The sequence below is a fragment of the Semicossyphus pulcher genome, unplaced genomic scaffold, assembly GCF_022749685.1.
Source record: "Semicossyphus pulcher isolate SPU_LCO1_2020_fin unplaced genomic scaffold, fSemPul1.0.p SCAF_5, whole genome shotgun sequence".
Lineage (NCBI taxonomy): Eukaryota > Metazoa > Chordata > Actinopteri > Labriformes > Labridae > Semicossyphus > Semicossyphus pulcher.
The window spans coordinates 21937577-21950217 of record NW_027211726.1 but is presented as its reverse complement, the minus strand read 5'-3'; the positions used below and the strand labels follow the sequence as shown (position 1 = coordinate 21950217).

At 43.8% G+C, this 12641-nt stretch overlaps 2 protein-coding genes across 2 annotated transcripts; both read left to right on the top strand.

Annotated features, from left to right (window-relative positions):
* Positions 1–5006: 5006 nt before the first annotated feature.
* zbtb8b (zinc finger and BTB domain containing 8B) lies at positions 5007–8222 on the top strand. Its single transcript, XM_069681867.1, has 5 exons — positions 5007–5095; positions 5702–5894; positions 6148–7057; positions 7214–7392; positions 7590–8222. Exons 2-5 carry the CDS (start codon positions 5721–5723, stop codon positions 7902–7904), a joined length of 1578 nt encoding a protein of 525 aa, XP_069537968.1. The 5' UTR covers positions 5007–5095; positions 5702–5720; the 3' UTR covers positions 7905–8222.
* Positions 8223–8803: 581 nt separating this feature from the next.
* On the top strand, positions 8804–11135 carry LOC138609429 (tissue alpha-L-fucosidase-like). The gene is made up of 7 exons (XM_069682075.1): positions 8804–9177; positions 9457–9591; positions 9828–10071; positions 10221–10421; positions 10493–10683; positions 10808–10907; positions 10998–11135. The coding sequence occupies exons 1-7, from the start codon at positions 8804–8806 to the stop codon at positions 11133–11135; spliced, it is 1383 nt and encodes a 460-aa protein (XP_069538176.1).
* The last annotated feature ends 1506 nt before the right edge of the window (positions 11136–12641 follow it).

The following is a 12641-nucleotide window of genomic DNA, read 5'->3' as shown; positions in this document are numbered from 1 at the left end:
ACTTTTAGCTAACTGTCAACTCTAAATACTTTTAGCTAACATGTTCAACTCTATATTTAATACTTTTAGCTAACAATGTTCAACTGTTTATCCATTAATTTCAGCTAACCATTTTACGTAGTTTTTCATCACTTTTAGCAAGCTATTTAAACTGTATTTTTACTTTTAGCTTATTATTTGTTCACTATCTTTTTCACCTCCTCTGCTTGCTAGACAACCAGCTAGCAACCAAATTTTCACACACTTAGTTGCATTGCAGAGCAGACCTTGTGAAACTAACTGCCCTGCGGATTAGGTGATACTGGTCACTAGCATGGCTAGCATAACTGCTAGCTTAACCAGCACCAGCATACACAAGCAAAAGCCACTGACATAGTCTTTTCAATAGCACTACCTACAAAAAAGTGTCTAGAACACACTTTGAACTGGTCACCAGTTATGATGCTATTTGTGCTCATCGAATGCCATGAGACAACTTCCAAGGCCACAACTTTAAACTTTTACAAGAGCGCAGGCTGTCTTTTATGACATCAGAAAAACACCAGACAATGCCATGTCAAAGTTTGACATACAGTACGGAGATATTTTGATCGACACAAAATCTCCTACACACATTCATAAGTACACACAACAGATGTTCAGAAAAAAACTGTCTTGCTAAAGGGCATACTTCTGTAGTGATCTAATTCTATACACTCTGCATGTCGTTCATACACAAAAACATGCCGTCTTTCTCAGACATGAAAACTTGCTTGAGGTCAATGCTTGAGGACAACTAACTAACTGTATATAGTACAGGAGGCTTTGATCTTTGGACTTGGCTGTGGCAAAGACAGCCAGCCAGCCAGCGCTGAGGCCCTGCGCTACCGGAAGCTTGTGGTCTGGGACAGCTCCATTTACTACTCTGTTCTGGTGCTAAATATACAATAATAAAAAGGCTGGCAGATTTATTTCAGACTGTGATACATTTCCTCTCCAGCAAAGGAAAAAAAAAAGGGCAGAAAGAGACAGACGTCTCCAGATCAGCAAAGAACATTAAGTGATAATTACAGAGCGAGATAGACAGGGAGAGAGGGACGAGGTTTCCCCCTCTCGCTTTTCTCTTCCTCTTCCTCTGCCACCACAGAGGAGAGTGGCGTCTCCAAACTAAAGAGGGGCGCCCGCTGTATTAGACTCCCAATGATTGGCTATGATTGCATTATCTGATCCCATGAGGGATAAAAGGACTGCAACACACTCACACACCACATGCCTGTATTTCATTGCTCAATGATCAATGCCTTTTTTAAAGACATCTTTAGACATGCAGCCATAAAGGAAAATATGATTCAAGTTCAAACATCGTCTTTATCTGTTCAAAGTCAGTTTTCTGAAACACACAAGCACGCACACACACTCACACACATTCATACCCTATGTACTCGACTTCACCACCAGTCCACCGCACTCCTCTCAAAGCTCTTTGATCCCCGGTCGAGGGTCCTCTCCGCGGTGCCTCTGTCTGAATTCCAGAGATTCTGGGATAATTCAAACGTTTCACGGCACATACTTGGTCCCCCCAGGAGACAGCGGCGGAGATGGAAAATGCCACCACGGTCTCTCTCCCTCCATTGTCCCTACTCTTTAATCAGGCCCTCTCTGTGGCTCGCGCTGCCACCGTGGTGTGTTGTCTCAGCCTGGGAAAATGCCGGCCTAAGTGGCTGTTATGTGCGGAGGCGCAGACCACAGGGACCCAGAGGGGTGCTGCTGGAGCCCTCGGTGCCAGCCGTGGGTCTCACAGTGGCTAACACACACAATGAGTGAGGTCCCAAATCTGGATGCAGCCTTACATAACAGCCATCACTCCATCTATTTACTTTTTAGCTTCCATCAGTAAATCATGCAACATTATAATCACTGGCGTAAGTCTAAACCCGATCATAAATCATGAGTATCATTTGTTCCTAAGGGGTTTCTGGGTGTAAACCAGCACAACTGCAACACAGATTGGGTAGTATTGTAGAAACTCCAGTGCGATTGCTTGGCCTTGTAAGGTCTGCGGAGAGGGAATTTCCTGCCCTTGTGTCAACAAATGACCTAAACAAAGGCCTTGTGTTTCCCTGAGTCAGAGCGAGAAGAAGGTCAGCTACCTCAGAGTTCATCCCACTCAGCTCTGCTCTGGGATTGACTCGTGTTCAGGCCGGGCATTCCGGTCAACCGACGGCCTGCCTTCAGCCGGACACAATGCTCCATCAGGTCAAGTTTAACAGGCCTCAGTGGAACCCTGCTGTTTTATACTGGTTTATATTTAGTGCTTATAAGCATGAATAGAGTTTTTATGAGGTGCCATAAATTTCATTTTCAAAAGAGGGTGAGTATGGAGGCTCATGTACGCCTACCCTGTGGTTTCCCCAGGCCACCACGAAGTCTTTGTGTTCGCTCTGTTTGCCATGGGAAAATATCTGAAACAAATAAGTTGCTCGGCCGGCACCCATCAGCGTAAAAACACTTCTAAGAGCTGTGGATTGTGCTCAGAGGGTGTGGCGCAGAGCTGAAGGAACTACTTGTTTACTCTTGCTATGTCCGAAAATAAAAAGGAACTATTTTCTTTCCGAAATGGAAAGCATATAAACAAGTATCTTTGGCAGCCAGCGTGTGCTGGCACGAGCCGCCTGCGGAGGTGCAGCGACATGCTGAACCTGCAGCGACATGCTGGACCTGCTATGAGCAGGAGCGAGACAGTTTGAGGTTCTTCCTGCCACCGTCATCATTGTTTACACCTCCATCAGTGACTTCCTGCAATGAAGAAAAGCAGGCAGAGGTCAAACCTCATAGAAGTTTTTGCAAAGACAACATCTATCTGTCAAAAACAAATAATTACAATCATGTGTGTAATGGAAGTTAAGCAACATTCTTTGTTTTGTGAACTGCTTTTCTGAAGTTTGGAATTGTTTTGGGGGGTTTTTGAGCCTGAAGTGACCATATTTTGATGAGAGGGTGGAGCTGGAGAGGAGCAATTGGTTGGCAAGGGATGTGTTATCAAAGTCACAGTCAACACCCAAGACTAATGCATTAGCAGGCCAGTTAAATAGTTTATGAAACTGTTTCCCTGAGAATTCCGTGGTAGCTGACAGGAGTTGTTTATTTATCCTACTAAAAACCTAGTGGAACCCTCGTGGAACTAATCCGGTTACTAAAGAAATACTCTCATCACTACAATCAGCAGTTTTCAGTGCAGAGGAAAAGCCAACAATCCTAACCTCCATGCACTGGCTGCTAAAAAAAACAGGCCAACAAGCCTGTGATGAGCACAGACACGACATCTGCTATTAAGTGCTCACATGTAAATATAAAAGTTTTTAGGTTGTCTTAGGTTGTTTGCATGACTAATTTCCAAATGGCACAAACACCACAAGCACAGCCAAGATGACAAATTCAGCTGCTCGAAGCTAAGGTGACACCCAGCTAGCAAACAGCCATCCAACTGTACCTAAATCGAAGCAACAACAACGCCGGATTATACTTAACTTTGAGTCTTTACATGATCTAAATGGGTGGGTTAATAAAGAATGTACAAATTCTCTTTAGCTGATGTTCTTATATTGTATTACAGTTGACTCACTAATGAAGCCAGCCTCAAGGGCCGTTACAGGAATTGCAGTTTCTTCATTGGCTCTGTTTTTCAGTCCTGGAGCTTGCTGCTTTCTCTGAAGGGAAATGGGTAACAAAATATATTTTCCCCCACCCTCAATAACTTTATTGAACTTTTCTGATCAGACAGTATCAAAAGGGAGGCAAATGTGACACATCACAGAAACATAAGGGGAGATCACATCTCCAGTAGACAGCGTCAATGTTTTGCACTTCCCTACATGCAGTATGGCATCAAAAACACAGACAAATACATGGACTAGCAGGACAACATCATCGAGGTATAAGACAGAATAGCATCCTATCATATGGATTTTTGGATTTGCATCTTCCTTGTGAGCGATATGAAACATCTTACTTGAAGTCAAAGGGGACTTTTCAGATAGATAATAAATGGAGCATAGAGAGGGACAGGAAGAGACTGAACAAACTGATCAGGAGGGCCAGTTCTGCCCGGGACAGTCCTCCATTGTGGACTCCATTAAGGAGGTGGGTGAGAGGAGGCTGTTAGCCAAGCTGACATCTATCATGGACAACCCCCTCACCCCCTGTATGAAACTGTGGGGGGCTTAATCAGCTCCTTTAGCAGCAGACTGAGACACCCACCTTGCAAGAAGGAGCACACCTGCAGGTCATTCATCCCATCTGCAGTCAGACTTTATAACATCAACATCACTGTCTGATCACAATACTTATCCACCAGTCACTACACGGCAGTTACTTTGCACTGTTTTTCTATCTATGCATATCTAGTGCGATATATTATTATAGTGTAATATCAGACTTTGGTACATATACTTCTGCATTTTTATTACCTCATCCATACCATGCAATTCTGCAATACTGTATATCACTTTCCTTTTCATCAACCATATCACCATGATACACACCGGGTGTGTTTCTGACTTGGTGCAATTTTTTTGGTACAAAAACAATCCACAATAAGTGAAAGGTGTACATAGTGTATATATTTATTATTAATATTATTGCATTTTATTGTCTTTTAGTCTTGCCTTTTTTCTTATCCATCGCTTGTTTTACCCCGTCCTCTACTTTGAGCTGTTGTAACAAGTGAGTTTCCCCCAATGGGGGATCAATAAAGTCTATCTTATCATATCTTGCTGCTATTGTCATAGCCTATTATATAGCCTACTCTGACTTTAGACCAAATTAGATGTTGTTTATGAAGCCTCTCTGACTATACCTGCAAACCATTCTCTGACATTTTTATTAACGTTTTCTGGGTACGGATTGTTTATAAAGTCATAATAAAACCACAAGAGTTTGCAGTACACGTCAAACCCGGATGGGCTACGCCTCCGTCGGCTTCCTATTGGACAAATCACAAACGACACTTAGTGACGAAAGCGGAAGTTGTTGGCTGATATGGACAGGGGAGAATGAACCGTCGTTATCTTTGTGCTCTGAAAAAGTCCCTCTCACTGTTGGTGCCGTAATAATACAGGTGAGGCCACATTAAATAAGCTTTTATCTCTTTGTTTGTAAGCAAGATTCATAGAGGACAGACAGTTTTGTATGTCTAACTGGCTACTCGTCGCTAGTAGCATTAGTTAGCTTGTAAGCAAACACAAAGCAGAGCTATGTAACTGTTCCTTTTTGTTTTTAATGCTTTTGTCAAAAGCGGGTTTATATGACTTTAATTTTCACGTGAAATTGTTGTGCCTTGTAATCTTGTGATTTATTAAACTTTGCCCAACATTGTGACTATGACTGTGATGTGCAAAAAATCAACAGTTGCATATTATTAGCTTAAAAAGTTATTATTATAACTTATTATCTAAGGTTCCTCCTTTACCACAAACCTAATTTGATAGATTACACTTCTAATAACATCATTTTTTTATCAGATTTTTTTTCTTACCAAGAATGTTGTAATCCTTTAACACAAGATAACAAAATCAATAACCAGTTAATTATTCACAACTGTCTGGCACGACTAGACTAAAAAGCTCAGTATGCACTTTTTGCTGTTTTTTCTTTTTAAACGGAATCACCCCTAACCCGTTGTTATTTCTGCTATCTTGTTTTTGCTCTTCTGCTTTCCTGGCAGGGCTCACCTGGGTGTAAACATGGAAGTGCCTTGCTACCTGCCCAAGCTGCTGTTTGAACTCAATGAGCAGCGAAAACGGGACTTCTTTTGTGACTGCAGCATCCTAGTAGAAGGCCGCGTCTTCAAGGCCCATCGTAATGTGTTGTTTGCTGGAAGCGGCTATTTTCGGGCTCTTCTGGTTCACTATCTGCAGGTGAGAATATTATACCAAAGCTACCCCATGTTTTTATTTGTCTAAGAGGGGCGCACAAGTGTTGGGCAAGGGCTCCCTCAAAGAAACGAATGACATCCCCATGGGTGGATGGTGGGCAAACTGGTTTTAAGATCTGCTCTGCTAAGTGTCCATGGGTCTTGCAGGTCTTTCATCTGTTCAAAGTAGGGCATCTAATGTGCTTAACTTCAACTAAAATACATCTTACTTATCTTCCCAATACATCTATTTTCAGGATAATGGGCAGCGCTACAGCACAGCATCATTGGACATTGTCACAGCTGATGCCTTCTCTATTATTCTGGACTTCCTTTACTCTGGCCGCTTGGCCCTGAACAGAAGCAATGTCATCGAGGTGATGTCAGCAGCCAGCTATTTGCAGATGACTGATCTGGTAAACTTTTGTAAAGGGTACATCCGCTCATCTTTGGAAATATGCAACAAGGAGAAGGAGAGCAACACAGAGAAGGAGGACCAGGCACAGGAGGAAGGGATTGGTCCTGCAGACAGCCGCACTCCTGCTGCTACAATCTCCAGTGGTGCAGGGGCTGCGGAGCCACATTTGCAGGTTGCAGAGGCAGATAGAGGGTCCGGGTTAGGCCCGGAGTCTGTGACCTCAGCTAGAACCCCTTTGTCTATCCCTGGTGCCACAACTCCGGGAACCGGCAGGGACATTGACAGCGACTACCATTCAAGGGAGGAATTTGCATCTAGCAGGGACGGACAGAAGGGATACATGGATCAGACTAACCTCTCATCCTCCTCATCGTCTGCGCTGACCCCAGAGTTGGTGAACCCCAAGATAGAGTACGACCCCGACGAGGAGCTTATGGAGTCCCCTGACACCAAAGACCTGGCCTCATATCCTGGGCCTTCTCTCCATAACCCTCATCACAGCAGGCTACTTCCACCCTCTCCTTCCACTGAGCGCTCAGCTATGGGATATAGCACCACCTTTAATGCCAGGCAGCTGATGGAGATGCTGGGCAGAGGGGAAGGCTCCAGTCCTCCGGGGGAAAGAGCAGGGCAGCGCTTTAATCAAGGACTTGCTAGCAGCACAGGAGGCGGCAGAATAGATGAAGGTTTAGGGTGTGTGGGATCATCTATCATGGAAATACAGTCTGACTGGCTTGGAGAGGACACAGGTAATTAGCAAGATTAATCCCAGCTATTTAAAATGGCCAAGGGTGACATATTGTATGTTTTTAGAAGCAATTCTCAAGCAGAAGAGTGCAGCTGCAGGTTTGCAGTGCTGTTCTAATGAGGTGCATCTGAACTGTTGGCTCTCTCTCCCCCTGCAGGTGATGGTTTGGTAGTGCCAGTGAAGCTCCATAAGTGCCCATTCTGTCCGTACACTGCCAAGCAGAAGGGAATCATGAAGAGACACATCCGCTGCCACACTGGAGAGAGACCCTTCCCCTGTCCCATGTGTGGCAAGAGATTCACAAGACAGGAGCACCTTCGCAGCCATGCCCTCAGTGTAAGAACTCTGACTGCAGTGACTGCTTTGTATTCAGTTGTGCTATATAACCTATTCTTAAAGTTTAGGGCTTTAAGTCTTAGGTAGCTTCTGATACTAAAGCATTTTTAAGGAGGAATGATACAACCACTACATTTTACGCCTGTTAAAAAACCCCAGTTTATTCACATTCTGCCCTCTATCCTGACTATTAACAGGTCCACAGGCACTACTGGCCAGTGTCGTGTAAGAGCTGCAGGCGAACCTTCACTGGATCCAGCGTGTCACCGGGACTCAGACGCTTCGGCATCTGCGACAGCTGCAACTGTGTGACCACCACTCACGACGATTCTGCCCCCGTCCACCCCGCAGGCCAACCGGAGTCTATGGAGCGTTCGGACGGGGGTACGGATTGGTCCAGTTTTATGGACGACGTAGATGAGGTGGAGGTTGGCAGGGTGGAGGACTTGGTAGAGAAACAGATGCTTGAAAGGCAGCTGGCTGCGTGCACTGACGTTGGTAACACACTGTGAATCTGTAGCCTCGAGGAAAGGTATTTCTTAAACTGTGGCCATACTGTTATTGATGTTAAATTATTGATGTGATATAACCTGATCTGTTGATTCATCTGTGACCAGAAAAAAAGTCATTTTCACTGTTCCTTCTCAATTCATCTGCCTTGTAGCAAACAGACTCAGTGTTTTTTACCCTTTTAATTTAATTAACCTTAAATGTGCTTTTGAATTTCCTTAACATCTTTGCTCAGTTGATCACATCTTAATTTCTCTGATTGTGCTATACATAATGAGAATGTGGCTGACAAAGTTTCTTGTGTCATGTTTGACACAAGGTTGCAGTTCATCATTGTAGATGTTGTTGCAATAAATGTGTTGTGTTATTCTTTGACATACTTCCTTCAGACTTGCTTGTGTGTTCAGGTGTTTTTCTACATGTAGATACTTTGTCATCTTGTTATGCGCAGTACATCCTTGCAGCTTGTCATGGATATGCATCAGGTGATCACCGTACTCTGCATCAAAAATTGCCATTTGGCGCCCTCTAGTGGTTGAGACTTACCAGGTAAAAAAAACATACTTCACAGAGACAAGAAATCTGTGCAAGTACTCAGTAGAATCAAACGCTATTGTATTAAACTGACTACCTTACAGTGTATAAAGAGGTCAGTTAAAAGTTATTTTAAGGGACTTTAAAAAAGTAAGTGAATACAGAGTCAAGGATGTTATATTTTTATATAAGCCATTTAATGCAGGAAGTGCAACATCATAGGGCGACTACATTTTTTGCCCTTCCCACATAAGAATGTAGGTACAATGCACATGTTAAAGACAGGTAGAGATGAAGTAACCTGTCGGGTGTGCAGGTAAAAAAGCAACTTAATTATTCTCGTGTTATAGTCCTAACCAGGAGGATCATGTCTCTTCAAACGCGACCTATCTCCATTATACCTTTCATTTGTTTGATTCCCCTTCTCGTGTTGGGATCTGGATGCACAGCACGCTACGCTGCAGACTGGACCAGTCTGGATGCCAGACCCCTGCCCCCGTGGTTCGACGAGGCCAAGGTCGGGATTTTCGTCCACTGGGGGGTGTTCTCAGTCCCTGCCTTCGGGCAGTTCAGTGAGTGGTTCTGGTTCTGGTGGAAGTCCAAAAAGCGTGTGGAAGAAGTTGAGTTCATGATGAAGAACTACCCCCCAGGCTTTGGATACGCGGATTTTGCGCACCAGTTTCACGCTGAATTCTTTGATCCGGATGCATGGGCCGAGATATTCAAAGCCTCTGGAGCCAGGTAGGGTCATCAGCCATAAAAATGTGCACAAACCTGCTGTTTTTGTGACTAAGTTGAGCAGCTTTTGTTGTGAGTGTTTGCTCAGCCACGACCACACCTGCAGGTGTCATGCATGTGCTCGCATGCAGGCAGTGTTTTTTAGAGCATGATAGTCAAGATTTAAAAAACATTAATAATGTAGTAAGCAGTGTTTCTCAAAAGTAAAACCAAAATACTTCAACAGAATCACTGATCACTTGCTTGTTACATAAATGTTCGATGTGTGCATGCTATTTTAAGGTATGTGGTATTCACATCCAAGCACCATGAAGGATTCACAAACTGGCCCTCTGCAGGCTCCTGGAACTGGAACTCAATGGATGTGGGTCCTCACCGGGACCTGGTGGGAGAACTGGCTGCAGCGGTCAGGAAGAGGTGAGGAGAAGAATGCTACATCTTTCTTATTTTATATTATCCCTATTTATAAGGATGTAGCCCAAATTAAGAAAGGGGAAGTTAAGTAGGTAAGATAAGATACATAAAGTGAATAAGAACTGTTTTTCAAAGTGAAATCTATCATGGGTAAAGGTAATCTGCAGAAATGAATTCTTTAAATCCTAAATGAGTCATGACAAAGCTAAACTGAAGTGTGCATATTTCTCTTCCTACAGGTCACTGCGTTTGGGTCTCTACCACTCCCTGTACGAATGGTACCATCCCCTTTTCTTGTCGGACCAGGCTTCCGGGTTCAAGACCCAGGATTTTGTTGCACGTAAGACTCTTCCAGAGCTAGTGAACCTCGTGATGGAGTACAAACCGGATCTGATCTGGTCCGATGGGGACTGGGAAGCACCGGACACCTACTGGAACTCCACCCAGTTTCTGGCCTGGCTCTACAATGACAGCCCCATCAAGGTGAAAGAGCATTCACAGGTTACACCAGAGCATGTTTATTTAGTCACATAATGTGGGTCTATTTCTTGTGTTAATACCCTCTCATTTAAAGATCAATCATAAGTAGCATTTTAATAAACAGTCATAGATAATGACTCTTGTTTCTTCAGGATGTGGTCGTGACCAATGACAGGTGGGGTAAAGGCTGCTACTGCAAACATGGCGGCTACTACAACTGTGCAGACAGGTACATGCCTGGTAAACTTCCTGACCACAAATGGGAGAAATGCCAGTCCATCGACAGCCGCTCCTGGGGCTACCGGAGAGACATGAAGCTGAGCCAACTCATGGACCTGCCGTCCATCATAAAGGTGAAAGGTCACGGGAGAACATAGCCGACTGATGTATGTCCTGGCATTTAATTTAACACTCTCTTCTGCAGGACTTGGTGTATGTGGTGGCAATGGGTGGAAACTACCTGCTGAACATCGGGCCGATGTCAGATGGCATGATAGCCCCGGTGTTTGAGGAAAGGCTGAGGGGACTTGGTGCCTGGTTGGGGATCAACGGGGAGGCCATCTATGCAACCAAACCCTGGAGGGTGCAGATGGAGAACAGCACTGTCACTGTGTGGTTAGAATGAGATTTTGTTTTCATCCACTTATGTAGCGCCAAGCTGAAACCAGCTAAGTAACACAGTCCTTGATTTTGGGAAAGTGATTCAAAGCCTGCATTCATTTATTTGTCTAATTTAAAGGTACACGGCCAAAAACAGCACAGTTTATGCCATTATCCTCGGCTGGCCATCCAAACAATCTCTTCAGCTCACATCACCAAAGACGTCTGGGGCCACAAAGGTAAGCCTTCCATCTGTATGCCTATGTTTAATTCTAGTCACCTTCTTTTGTTATATATTAAGTTCACACACTCCTCTTTTACACCCACAGGTTACACTGTTGGACCATCCTGATGTGCCGCTAAAGTGGACACCTGTAACACAAACAGCTGGACTCATAATTCTTCTGCCCGTGATGCCAGTTTCCCCTGGAAATGCTTGGACTCTGAAAATGGAGGGTGTAGTTTAATGGGAGAGTAGAAACACAATTAAGACATAGTTCTTATGTCATGGGCAGGTCTGTTACACTTACTTTTTTCCAAGTGTGTTTATTTAAAAAGATTAATGTGGTGGGAATTAAATGTCAGGGTGAAATATGAAAATATTAAAAAATGCTCAGACATAGAAAGAAACAGCATGATAGGCTATTATTTACTCAGGTCTTTACCGCAAGGATAAAACTAAGCTCCTCTGTTAGCCCATTCATATAAAAAGTCTGGATAGGTTTGGGAAATGTTTTTGAGGAAAATGTTAATATAATAATAAAATGTTAAGTATTGGTGGATTGGTATCTTCTATCACTTGTAGTAATTGTAGTAAATATAATTCAGAGATAAAGAAATTAAAAAATATAGTTCATGAAACAGGGCAGGAATGGAGTGTTAAATCACTACTGAGAGCAGGGTGTCAGGGAAATCAGAAGTGGGTTGATAGGTTATATAATACAGATTAGGAAATAGGGTGTGATTTGATTTGTTATTATTATTATTTAAATAGAAAGAAAAAGATTAGCTCAAAAGATTAGCAAGGAAGGAAGGGAATGGGACCTTAAGGGTATTCTGGGAACATCAGGAAAAGGGGTCACACAGGACACAGAGAAAGCAGTTGTGGAATATTTGAAAGAGATAGGAATATATAATAAATTATAGAGGATGTTTTTTATTATAATTATTATTATATATGTATTTTTATCTGATGTAAAGTTATCCTCAAACAACTTCCATTCTACATACTCCGGTACAGTAGGTGGCGTAATGCACCTAAGAAGTAATGGTTGCAACTCCCCATCAAACCAAAAGAAAAATAACCAAAACAAAAAAAAACCTTTTCTTGGCAGCAGTACGCCCTTGCATCGTCTACTCTGCTCGATTCAAAGAATTTATTTTGGCAAAACACTTCTTTGAAGTCGCTGACGCATGGGGAAGTCTCGGGATTTAACCGTGTTTGAGCGGGGTATGATAGTGGGAGCCCGGCTTGCCGGCTGCAGCATCTCGCAGACAGTGAGCCGGCTGGGCTTTTCTAAGACTGCAGTGTCTCGAGTCTACCGGGAATGGTGCGAGAAGAAGAAAACCTCGAGCCAGCGGCTGTCCTGCGGGCGGAAACGGCTCGTAGATGACAGCGGCGAGAAGAGGATGGAGCGAGTGGTGGAGGAGAACAGCGAGGCCACGATTGTGCAGATTCAGGCTTTGTACAACAGCAGCGGACCGGAGAAGCCCATCTCTCATAGAACCGCCCGGCGGACCTTGAAGCGGCTCGGTTACAGCCACAGAGCTCAGAGGAGGGAGAACGTTACTCTGGCTCTTGCCGGGCTGGAAGCTGTATCTGCCTACACTTCCGGTTCTGAACAGCTGGAAACCTCCAAAGGTCCAGTTAGCAGCAACAAGGATGAACAAGATCACACAATTCAGTCCAAAACAGGCTCAGTGAGCACTAATAACTCTGAACCGGATCCAAGAATTCAGTCCTCCAATAATTC

Excerpts from the sequence above, each read along its gene's own strand:
- zbtb8b (XM_069681867.1), top strand. The coding sequence starts at position 5,721 with ATGGAAGTGCCTTGCTACCTGCCCAAGCTGCTGTTTGAACTCAATGAG. Across the intron at positions 5,895-6,147 it reads TTCTGGTTCACTATCTGCAG|GATAATGGGCAGCGCTACAG; the intron begins GTGAGAATATTA and ends ATCTATTTTCAG. Across the intron at positions 7,393-7,589 it reads TTCGCAGCCATGCCCTCAGT|GTCCACAGGCACTACTGGCC; the intron begins GTAAGAACTCTG and ends GACTATTAACAG.
- LOC138609429 (XM_069682075.1), top strand. The coding sequence starts at position 8,804 with ATGTCTCTTCAAACGCGACCTATCTCCATTATACCTTTCATTTGTTTG. Across the intron at positions 9,592-9,827 it reads GCTGCAGCGGTCAGGAAGAG|GTCACTGCGTTTGGGTCTCT; the intron begins GTGAGGAGAAGA and ends CTCTTCCTACAG. Across the intron at positions 10,422-10,492 it reads ACCTGCCGTCCATCATAAAG|GACTTGGTGTATGTGGTGGC; the intron begins GTGAAAGGTCAC and ends TCTCTTCTGCAG.